Source organism: Bicyclus anynana, unplaced genomic scaffold (genome assembly GCF_947172395.1).
Source record: "Bicyclus anynana unplaced genomic scaffold, ilBicAnyn1.1 scaffold_116, whole genome shotgun sequence".
NCBI classification, from domain to species: domain Eukaryota; kingdom Metazoa; phylum Arthropoda; class Insecta; order Lepidoptera; family Nymphalidae; genus Bicyclus; species Bicyclus anynana.
The window spans coordinates 1-12,218 of NW_026441272.1; the positions used below are offsets into that span (position 1 = coordinate 1).

The 12,218-nt window shown below is 39.1% G+C and overlaps 3 protein-coding genes across 3 annotated transcripts; all 3 read right to left on the minus strand.

Annotated features, from left to right (window-relative positions):
* Positions 1-5,046: 5,046 nt before the first annotated feature.
* Positions 5,047-8,397, minus strand: LOC112054512 (retrovirus-related Pol polyprotein from transposon opus). Its single transcript, XM_024094320.2, is given in 1 exon segment — positions 5,047-8,397. A coding segment is annotated over 1 exon segment (1,857 nt). The 5' UTR covers positions 7,043-8,397; the 3' UTR covers positions 5,047-5,185.
* Positions 7,042-8,814, minus strand: LOC128198039 (uncharacterized). Its single transcript, XM_052890990.1, has 3 exons — positions 8,686-8,814; positions 8,087-8,167; positions 7,042-7,674 (listed from the first exon to the last, which is right to left on the minus strand). The coding sequence occupies exons 1-3, from the start codon at positions 8,812-8,814 to the stop codon at positions 7,042-7,044; spliced, it is 843 nt and encodes a 280-aa protein (XP_052746950.1).
* LOC128199818 (uncharacterized) lies at positions 8,575-9,609 on the minus strand. The gene has a single exon (XM_052890989.1). It carries the CDS (start codon positions 9,607-9,609, stop codon positions 8,875-8,877), a length of 735 nt encoding a protein of 244 aa, XP_052746949.1. The 3' UTR covers positions 8,575-8,874.
* Between the last annotated feature and the right edge of the window lie 2,609 nt (positions 9,610-12,218).

Below are 12,218 nucleotides of genomic sequence, written 5' to 3' on the forward strand. Positions count from 1 at the left end.
GCATCCTGGAGAAATCGAGGGAAACTTTCAAAAATCGTAGGGACGGCTAGTGCGATTGTTAGTGTTTCCATAAGGTATTTTAAACTACTACAATTTTATGAAGGTCTGGAGTAGGTCTGATGATGGAGCCGAAACACAGACGATGGAACTCGTCAACGATTTACAGCAGGTACCTTTTGTTTGGGCTTGATTTATTTGTATTGATGAGAACTTTCCACCTTGATGGGGTGTGACTGTATTAAGGGTCTGATGATGAAGACGAAGGACAGTTAAGGGAACTCCTCAACGGTTCACAGTAGCTACCTTGTATTTGGACTTGATAAATTGGTATTGATGAGAACTTTCCACCTAGATGGGTTGTGACTGTATTAGGGGTCTGGTGATGAAGGCGAAGGATAGTTAAGGGAACTCCTCGACGGTTTACAGTAGCTACCTTGTGTTTTGACTTGATAATTTTGTATTGATGAAAACTTTCCATCTGGATAGGTTGTGACTGTTTAAGGGGTCTGGTGACGAAGATGAAGGAGAGTTAAGGGAACTCCTCGACGGTTCACAGTAGCTACCTTGTGTTTGGACTTGATACATTTTATATTGATGAGGACTTTCCAACCATATGGATTGTGACTGCATAGGGGGTCTGGTGATGAAGACGGAGGACAGTCACCTTTCACGTTTTTCTAAATATTCATATTACGACTGGATAGAAGGGAAGTGAAATTTTGTATATGAGTTAAGGTAGTATTTTTAAAATTGGGATTGTAGGACTTAGATACTTATCATAAGAAACGTTTCAACTAATTATAATAATAATAATAATAATAAGCCTGTTTATTTCCAATCCAAATAAAAAAAATAACATAACGTACAAGCAATTTTTAAACTTAAAAACTAACATAATATTATAAACTAAAAAAATGCATTAATATATTAATTGCTGTCGCTTTCTTCGTTACCATTGATCGGAACCCCTTCTCGGGTAAAGGCCTCCTCCAGCTTTTTCCAGACCTCTCTCTCTTTAGCTTTCTTTATCCAATCATTTCCTGCTATTGTTCGTATATCATCTATCCACCTTTTTTTGGGGCGCCCTCTTCTCCTTTTTCCAGTTGGTCCTTCCCATACAGTTGTCTTTAAAGTCCATCTTTTGTCCGTGTATCTTGCTATATGACCTGCCCACCTCCACTTCTGCTTTAGAGCATATTGTAAGGCATCTATAACTTTTGTTTTACGTCTTATGTGTACGCTCCTGACTTTTTGTATTCTTCTTACTTTCATTACACTCCTTTCCATTGCTTTCTGGCATACTGCTATTTTAGTTTTTATTTTAGCGTTGTAAGTCCACGTTTGGCACCCATATGTGAGAGTAGGTAGGACACAGGTATCTAGGACGGTTTTCTTAATATGGAGGGGGAGATCTCCTTTTAGGATTTCCTTCAAGGACCAGAACTTTTTCCAGCTCATATTAATACGCCGTTCGACCTCTTGTTCTTCGTTATTATCTTCGAATGATATTTGTTTCCCTAGGTATATATAGTTTTTCACATATTCAAGTGGCTTTCCGTTCAGGTTTATAGCATTTCTGTGGATGTTCGTCATTACCTTTGTTTTATTCTCGTTCATTTTTAGTCCAACCTTTTCGCTTTCTTTATTTAAGATATTTATCATTATTTCTAGTTCTTTACTTGTTTCAGCAAATAGGACAATATCGTCCGCGAATCGGAGGTGAGTGAGTCGGTCTTGATTGACTCTTATCCCCATCGACTGCCAGTTGATATTATCGAAAATTTGTTGTAATACTAGTATAAATAATTTGGGTGAGAGGGGGTCGCCTTGTCTCACTCCTCTGCAGATTGGTATATCAGGACCTCGTACTTCTAGTTTTACTTGACTTACGCTATTATTGTAGATGTTTTTCAGTATTCTCTTATAATTTTCTTGAATTTGATATTTATTCAGAGCTTCCCAAATTGCATCGTGAGAGATAGTGTCGAACGCCTTAGTGTAGTCGATGAAAGCAATGTATAGTGGTCTATTCAATTCTCTGTATTTTTCTGTGATTTGTTGCATAACTTGTATGTGGTCCGTTGTTGAAAATCCTGATCGAAATCCCGCTTGTTCTACCGGTTGGAATTCATCAATCTTTGGACTCAATCGGCTCTGTAGAACTGATGTAAATAGTTTGTACACACTTGAAAGAAGGCTAATAGGGCGGTAATTTGCTATATCTTGAGGATCTCCTTTTTTGTAGAGAAGGATTATGTCAGACCGTTTCCATTGCTCAGGTACTTGACCTGTGTAAAGAACTTTATTGAATAGATATGCTAGTGGGCGGGCTAATATGACAGCACCGGCTTTTAACATTTCATTTTGTATGCCGTCAGGACCAGGGCTTTTGTCTGTTTTGAGTTTTTTAATGTGTTTGGTCACTTCTCTGTCATCCACTGGTGGTACATCACACATATCTGAGGAACTATCTGTGGTTTCTTTGGTTCCAGTACAAGAGATTGAGTTTGATGTTTTCTTATATAACTCCTTATAGAATTCTGTAGCGCAATTCATGACATCTTGTCTGGTTTCAGATTCTTTTGATTTTAGTTTTAAGTTTTGGATCCAGTTTTTATGGGTGGTCAATTCCTTGTGTGCTCTTTTCGTGCTTCTGTAGACTTTTAGGTTAGTTTCTATTATTTCGTTTCTATGGTGTTTGTTGTCCTTATTAATTGCTTTATTTGTAGCTTTAAATAGTTTACTAAATTCTTCTCTATTTTTTTTAGTTTTCTGTTTTGTTTTTAAAAGTTCAGTTCGTCTTTTAAGAAGCGTTTGAGTAGATTCACTGAGAATTTTGTCATTAGTTTTTAGTTTTGTTTTATTTGATCTACGTGGGAGGCTGGTGGTGATAGTGTTAGCTAGTTTGTTGTAAAAATGTTGGATGTCTTGTTCTTCTACGTGTTTTATTTCCAGTTGGTTTATATTGGTTTCTAGGGTCCTCAGATATTTCGATATATCCTCATCTGTCTTTAGCGGAACAGGTTGTGCTTTGAAAGAAGTTCTACTCTTTTTGCCTTGGTCTAGAATGTAGGTAGCTCTTACCAAGCGATGATCGAAGCTGAATCCGAAGCCATGTAGTACTTCAACATTTGTAATCTTAGAGCGGTGATTTGACAAAATAAAATCGATTTCGTTTTTTACTTTGTCACAAGGCGATAGCCAGGTCCATTTGCGATTTGCTCGAGCTTTGAAAAATGAGTTCATGACTGACATTTTATGTTCCAATGCGAATTGAATAAGTTTGTCTCCTCTTTCATTTCTCTTCCCGTATCCGAATTTTCCCAAAACAAGGCTTTCGTTATCGTCTATTTTTTTCATCTGGCCAATTTTTGCGTTAAAATCACCGATAACGAGGACGTTTTCTCCTGCCTGGCTTTGAGCTTCCTGAAGAGTTTCATAAAATGAGTTGATTTCTTCATCTGCAGCATTGTGAGTTGGTGCCTATGTGGCGGGTATGTGAATAAGTCCACACAATCAGTTCGGATATTTATTAATGAAACACAAATACAAACTTAAAGATATGTAAATCTATAAAACATATGGCGCGAGCACAAGTGGTTACGCGATCTTTATTAGCGGCGGTAAGCGACTGACTTCTCTCGAACGTGCGGCGCGCGGACGGCTGTCGGCGCGCGGCGAGTTGCTGTGACGTCAACGCAAAACCGGTTTATAGATAAGAAGCTAGGCGGACGGCTCGATGCGCGCGAATTTATGATGTTAATATGCACGTAATATTTATGATTAGGTATTCTTGTTTATATGTAGTTTGTGTGTATAAGTTATGTATTATTTATTACTGTAGTTATTTATATTTATTTACTTAGTTGTTATTATTGGTGTGTGTTTAGAAGTGTGCTGGTATATCCATATCACTCCCTTCCAGAGGCCGTAGCTACGGACGATAAAAATCCGGAAATCGGACGCGTCTGCCGGATCTCGTCACGCGTGTGGTATCCGAACTACTGTCCGTGACTTTGGGAGTAACTTGGGTAGATGGTTTGGAAATTGTGGGGAGATGTGTTTCAGGAGTGGGGTCGGTGGCGGTGTTAAGTATATAGGCCGGCTTAAGGCGGTCTATTGAAACTGTTACGTCTTTACCTTTTAGCCTTATCTTGAAAATTTTGTCATCTCTTTCTATTACTTCATGGGGACCAGAATAAGCAGGATGGAATGTACTTCTCAACGCGTCTTCTCTAAGGAATACGTGGCTGGAGGTAGCTAGATCTTTTTAAATAAATATTTTATTTTTATTATGACGTGAAGCAGGACATGGCTGTAATCGTTCGCAAAATGAACGAATCCTTGCTGTAAAATCAGTAATGTCCGTTGTGGTACTCACGTTGTTTTCGAAGAATTCGCCTGGGAGTCGTAAGGGCTCCCCGTAGACGAGTTCTGCCGACGAACATTGCAGATCGGCTTTGAAGGCACTTCGTATACCTAGTAGCACCAGTGGTAACGTCTCTGTCCAGTTACTATCAGCGTGGCATGTGATTGCTGTTTTAAGTTGGCGATGAAACCTTTCCACTAGGCCATTGCAGGCAGGATGATAAGCCGTGGTTTGACGGTGTTTGAATCCGGCTATTTTGGACAAGCATTTGAATAAGTCTGATTGAAATTGGGCTCCCCGATCTGTCACAATGTCTGTTGGAACTCCGAACCTTGAAATCCAACCAGACAGAAGAGCTTTGGCGACTGTTTGAGCCGTGATATCTACAATGGGGATGACTTCTGACCACCTAGTAAAACGGTCTACTGCTGTCAGACAATAACGATATCCGTTTGAATACGGTAAAGCACCGATAAGATCAATATGTATGAAAGAAAATCTAGCTCTAGGTAAATCAAATGTACCTAAAGGTGCTGAGACGTGACGATGGATTTTAGAAAGCTGGCAAGCTAAACACGTACGTGACCATTCTCTAGAGTCTTTCCTAACAGCTGGCCAAACGAAACGCTGAGCTATGAGTTTAGCGGTGGCATTCGCCACCTGGATGACTTAGTCCGTGAAGACTGTCAAAAACTTACGTAAGGACGTGGGAACGAAGGGTCTAGGCGTGCCGGTGCTTGTGTCGCAAAGTAATTCGACTTCGCTTTCAGGATCCTTTACTTTAGCTAATCGAAGTGAAGATTGATCGATCAGGTGTTAAAGCTCAGGATCGTCAGTCTGTGCTTTAGCGAGAACTTCAAGGTCAACTGGATTTTGTATTTCATCTACGCGAGACAAGGTATCTGCAACAACGTTATCTTTGCCAGATATGTGACGAATGTCACTCGTGAATTGTGATATTAAATCCAGGTGTCTATACTGACGCGGGGAGCAGTTATTCTTCCGATTGTGGAATGCATAACATAAAGGTTTATGGTCAGTATAGACTATGAAATGGCGGGCCTCAAGCATGTGTCGGAAGTATTTGATTCCTTCATATATAGCAAGTAATTCGCGGTCATAGGGCGAGTACTTCTGTTGTGAAGGGCTAAGCTTCCGAGAAAAGAATGCCAAGGGTTGCCAGGCTTTCTCTTTATATTGCTGTAGCACGGCACCTACTGCTAAGTCAGACGCATCTGTGACAAGAGCAAGTTTGGCTTCGCAATCAGGGTGTGCTAATAAGGCAGCATTACATAAACTGTCCTTTGATTGTTCAAAGGCGATGAGAGTTTCGCCTGTCAGGTTTACTGGGTGCGAAGCTTTTACAGAACCGGTTAATAAAGCGTTCAGAGGTGCTTGAATTTTCGCGGCATTAGGTATGAACCTCCGATAAAAGTTAAGCATACCTAAAAAACGTCGAAGAGATTTCACTGTCTGTGGCTTGGGGTATTCCCTGATGGCTTGCACTTTGGATTCCAGTGGCTTAGTACCAGTGGCTGAAATATGATAGCCTAAGAACTCTACTTCTGACACCCCAAAAACACACTTAGAGGTGTTTACTAGAACGCCATACTTCGTCATCCTTTCGAAGAGTACATTGAGATGTCGCTCGTGCTCCGTAGCATCCCTAGAGAAGACTAAAAAATCGTCTAAATAACAATAACAAAAATCCAGACCTCGGGTCATCTCATCTACGAAACGTTGAAACGTTTGGCCTGCGTTCCGTAGTCCAAAGTTCATAAATGGGAACTCGAAGAGGCCAAATGGGGTTGTGACAGCTCCCTTAGGGATGTCAGGTTCGAAAACTGGGATTTGGTTATAGGCTTTAACAAGATCAATGGTGGAAAATACTGTACAACCAGATATGCTATGAGCAAAGTCATGAATGTGTTTTATCGGGTACTTATCTGGTATAGTGCGTGCGTTGAGCTGCCTGTAGTCTCCGCATGGTCACCAGCCGTTGTCTTTCTTCGGGGCTAAATGTAGGGCGGATGACCAGGGGCTCTCGGAGGGACGCGCTGTTCCATTTCTCAGCATCAGATCGAACTCTTGCTTCGCTATTTTTAACCTGTCAGGAGCTAACCTACGAGGGGGGCATGATATAGGAGGACCGGGTGTAGTGCGGATGTAGTGTTGTGTGTTATGTTTAACTGTGCCTGGTGTACCGGCGGGGCGGGTGATATCGGGGAATTTCAACAGAATATTATGATACCTACTGTTTCCGCCAGCCGGTATCTTAACACTAGTTACGCGCGAGTCGGGTGACATAATACCAGTTATACTACTAATGTTGGTTAGGCTATCGATAAGCTTACGGTTACTTATATCTACTATTAGTTTATAGTAGGAAAGAAAGTCTACGCCGATAATAGGCTTTGTGACATCTGCGATTATAAAGCGCCATGGAAAGTCGCGGCGTAAACCTATATTTATTGTTAATTGAATGTACCCGTAAGTATCGATAGCCGTACCGTTTGCCGCACACAATGTAAAAGAAGTTTTCCGACATTCGCGTAGTGCACTACTCGGGTAAACACAAACATCACTCCCGGTGTCTATTAAAAAGTTCCTCTTGGTGACGCGGTCGGTGACAAATAGGCGACCCGGTGACTTTGAGCAGTCGTCTGTCGCCATTATCGACTGCCCTGCGAGTTTCCCAACCTGCCGTAGTCGCATGGTTTGGTACACTTCGTGGCCTTAGCGCCAAACTTGGAGTGGTACCAGCAGGTTGGGAATTTTTCATAGTTACTCGTAGACCTGGACCTGGAACGTCTGCGATTGTTGTAGCGCTCGGGGTTTCTGCCCTGCCTGTTTAGTTGCATCGTCAGATTTTTCACAGCTTGCTTCAGCTCCGCTATCTCCCTTGACATTACTTCCATACTGGAACCTGGGGCGGCTTGGGCTGCAGAAGTTGAACAGGCGTTGACGTGGGGAAGCGGCGAGACGATGTCACAGACCCTGTCGGCTAGGTCTGCTAAATTATCTAATGCTCCAGAGGGTTGTGAAGCGATCAACGCCTGAATATTTGGTGGCAGTCTGCTGCACCACATGCTTTTAATAAATTCCTCTGGGATAGAGGGGCCAGCCAAGCTCTGGAGGTGACGTAAAAATTGTGATGGCTTTCGGCTTCCCAACTCCTCATATTTTAGCAGTTGTTGTATCTTCCTGTCGCGGGAGGCCGAAAGCCGTTTGATAAGCTCCTCCTTTAATTTTTTGTACTTGTTGGTCGCCGGGGGGGAGGTAATCAGATCTTTTACCTCTTTTGACTGTACATTGTCGAGGTTACTCACGATATAAAAAAATTTTGTATCCTCTGACGTTACCCCAGCGATCTCAAACTGGCTTTCAATCTGTGCGAACCACAACTCTGGGTCGTCCGGCCAAAATGGTGGAACCTTTATTTTTATATTATGGTTCAACGTTTGTTCCGCTGTATGTACCGGTTTTGTACGCCTCTTGCATCGACGCGTGGTAATTCGGTCTTCCGACTTAACGGTGGCATCCGTGTCACTGCTGTCGTTCTCCATTTATATTTTCACGTGTTCCAGCGGGGTCACCAGTGTGGCGGGTATGTGAATAAGTCCACACAATCAGTTCGGATATTTATTAATGAAACACAAATACAAACTTAAAGATATGTAAATCTATAAAACATATGGCGCGAGCACAAGTGGTTACGCGATCTTTATTAGCGGCGGTAAGCGACTGACTTCTCTCGAACGTGCGGCGCGCGGACGGCTGTCGGCGCGCGGCGAGTCGCTGTGACGTCAACGCAAAACCGGTTTATAGATAAGAAGCTAGGCGGACGGCTCGATGCGCGCGAATTTATGATGTTAATATGCACGTAATATTTATGATTAGGTATTCTTGTTTATATGTAGTTTGTGTGTATAAGTTATGTATTATTTATTACTGTAGTTATTTATATTTATTTACTTAGGTGTTATTATTGGTGTGTGTTTAGAAGTGTGCTGGTATATCCATACCTATACTTGTATTATTGTAAGTAGTTGGTTGTCGTATTTTAGTTTAAGTAGCGCAACCCGATCTGAAAGCGCTGTGAAACTTGAGATTTTATTTTTATGTTCTTTGTTTATTAAGAACCCAACTCCATATTGGCCAAGTGTTTCACCTTTGTAACAAAAAATGTATTTTTCATGCTTTTCGATTGCACAACCCATCTTCCTGACTTCTGCCAAGCCGAGTACATCTATTTTGATTTTTTGTAATAGGTATGTCAGTTCTATAAACTTTTCTGTTCTTGCTAAAGATCTTACATTGAATGTTCCAATTTTGAGAGTCTGCTGGGGTTGTTTGGTTTTCCTGGTCGATTTTTCTATGATTGTTGGAGGGTTATGGTCTTTTTCCCCCACGGGGACCAGCCGGCTTGGGGGAGGTTGTGTCATTTCTATTTTTTTAGAATCTTTAATGTTTGTTTGCAGTTTCCGATCGCCGGTATCTAGTTGTTATTGTTTAGTTGTCGTTGGAATTGTTGACAGGGAATGAGATCGGCTTCTCATCATGTCAAAAGCATTAATCCTGTTGGTCTTTGATAGATTTTGCATTTGTTTTTTTGACTGTAATTCAGCTTGCGGTGAGGTGGACAACTCTCTTTTCCTTTTATCTGTAGTCTTAGAGTTTTCCTTCACTATGAGTTTATCGTATTTTATGTACGCAAAGTTACCTTTCTTCTTTTCTTGAAGTAGTTTGGGTTGTAATGACTTTCTTATTTCTAAAATTTCCTTGGGATAGTCATCGGTTATATACAACACCTGTAATTTCTTTTTATTCTTCATAATTTCAGTCTTTTTCCACCCACTAACTAATGACAGAAGCGTAGGCCTTGGTTTTTCATTGTTGTTTTTTTTGCCAATACGATATATTTTATTAATTTCATTGTTTTCTATATTTATATTTAATTCGTACGAAAAACATTCCTTAATATTATTAATTAAATCTACTGTAGACTGTTCCTTTTCTGGTAATCCATGAATTATTATATTATTATTTTTTCTATCTCTTTCTAACAGCTCCACCTTGCGTTCCAGGTTTTCCACTTTAAGTTTCAATATTTTGTTTTCTTCTAGCACAGGCTTTAATTTTTCATCCATTTTTTCAAGTATTATATTACTTAATTCAGTTGTTTGGTTTTGCATTTCCATTTTCATCTTATCAAACAACAGTTGAAATTGCTCATCCATTTTTTACGTTGGTTAGTATATTAAATAATTTGTATAAATTTATAAGAGTAGATGGAATGCGATTCTAGTACACAAACAATTCGTAATGTTCGAACGTTAGCAATTATAAATTTTCTGTGTACTGCAGCAGTGAGCGTTAATGAAATGAATATAGGTAAGTAATAATACGGTCCGCAACAAATTTTGTAGGTAAAACTATATTGAGTTGTTTTGATGCGTGTTCTTGTTGCTTCTCGCAGGAGCTAGTTAATGTTTTTCGATAGTCAATTTGCCGTTGCACTGGTATCACATATTTATTTGTCAGTTTGAATTATGACTCACTGGCGGTTGGGTGACAGCTAGTCATTTTCACTCTTTACGCTTGTGTTATTGTTTATTTTGTTATAATAAGTGATCAAACAGTGATATATTTTGTGTTCACAAGTATTATTTGCGAATTAATTATAGATCACATACGGTGTTGATTGGATTAAGTCTTTTTAGTCCGGTAAGTACACTCGACTGGTTTAAGGCACTTTTGTAAACGAATAACTTCACATAAGCATATTCAGATACTTTTTGAATTATTTTACACGACTTAGAACATAACAATCACTACAAATTGTGAGAAATCCTTGATTTAATAATTTTACTCGATAATAAATACATAGCTTGATTGTTTCTGACTTTTGACACCTAATTGCTTATTAATTTTTGTTTCAACTAATTGCTTATTAATTTTTGTTCACACTCAGTAGGTGTGCTAACACTAAAAATTAAAAAAATTCAACCGACTTCCAACTCAAAAATTAACCTAAACTAAAAAGAAAAAAATAACATCTTACCTATGTGCTACCTTCTGATCAGTTTGAAGGCGGTGCCAATCCAGTGTCATGTTTTAATTAAAGCCGTTTCTGAAAGAACCACAGAAATTTTGTAATTTAAACGGCTTAAATTAAAACATCACTGGCTTGGCACCGCCTTCAAACTGATCAGAAGGTAGCACATAGGTAAGATGTAATTTTTTTCTTTTTAGTTTAGGTTAATTTTTGAGTTGGAAGTCGGTTGAATTTTTTTTATTAAAATTTTTTAATATTGTCTGTTTTCTCCGAATCTTTTTTTTAAATATTTTAGTTGGAATTTTAATATAAATAGCTTTAAAGTTATTTAAACAAATAGACGAAAATTGACCATCCCCTTTTAATCCGCAACTACTACATAAATTATGAAAAAAAATACGAATAATTAGCTTTCTACTTGAAAATTTCCGGAAAACTTGAAAATTCTGAAATTTTTGAATATAAATTCAAACTGCATGTTGTGACACATCAAATGAAAGAGAGAGCCCGCAGTCCGCTGCCCGGTTTGTCATTAACATAATATGTTGATGATTACAATATCACTCTAACCCGGCGACCACTTCACTAATGGGTTCGAGCTCTATGTCCCCTCTCCTATCAATTGAGGCTTTAATATACGCTGACAACATGCACTTCACACAAATGACGAATGAAAACAAAAATTCGGTAAATAATTCTCAAAATCGCCGATAACTGATTGGTGTGTATTTTGTAGTGAAATTTTGAATGATACAAATAAATTGTTGGTTAATTTTTGGAAGGTCACGTTCACACAGGTTTTTGCACATGGCTAATTGTGTTAATTACAAGTTAACACCAATCATGAGCATTGGTGACAAATATACTCGTACAGTGCGTATGTATGTGGTATACTGCGGTCAGTCGTTTGAGCGTGACATCTACTGTAGTTATCAATCAAACCATATCCAGCATCAAACACGATACGCTTAGCTCGCAAACCGCATCTGACAATATGATATTATGTATATACAATTAAACGTAATGTTGTTCATAATAAACGGAAATCACGTCTCCCAACAAATTCATGGTTTTCGCTAGCCACAGGATTAAATTAAATGCTAGGTACGCCTACTCGTTTACTTGCTTATTAGGTAGCTTCGTTTAAACAATTGGAAAAATATGAATATGAATCAAACCTACAGGCCACAAAAGATTTTTTTTTTGTTTTTAAACAAAATATCAAATATTTTTATCGGGAGCACGTCAAAGTAAATTTAGGGGGCGTTGTCCAAGTTGTGCAAGTCAGCGGTAATCTGTATAATCTGGTATTTCAAGCAATGCCGGCAAATGTACAGCACACCGGAGGCGATCTGTATTCCGATTGAATAGAGGCGAAAACTAATGTTGATAATATTGAGACAAAATGTGAAATACTCGATTCATAAAACAGGTTTCGTTATCGACCGACGAACAACGTGGAGAAGGTCAACAAAACACGTGGAACTTCTTACTGAGTGATCCGATTTCGATACTTATTTTAATTAGAAATAAGAGAAGGAAAATAGAAGATGATTGATTGTATACCCATTAATTGTAAAGTAAAACCACGCGTTTTACTTTACAATTGATGACCATACAATCACTACACTATGTAGTCCAATTTTGATAATTCTTTTTTATTAGATAGGACTTAAAAGTTAGTCCCATATTAGTTTGAAAAAAAAATGGGAAAATAGGAGTGATATATTCGTCATTAGCCGACACCTTACAGTTTCATCCCCGTAGTTTCAGTTTCCGTGAGAATACAAG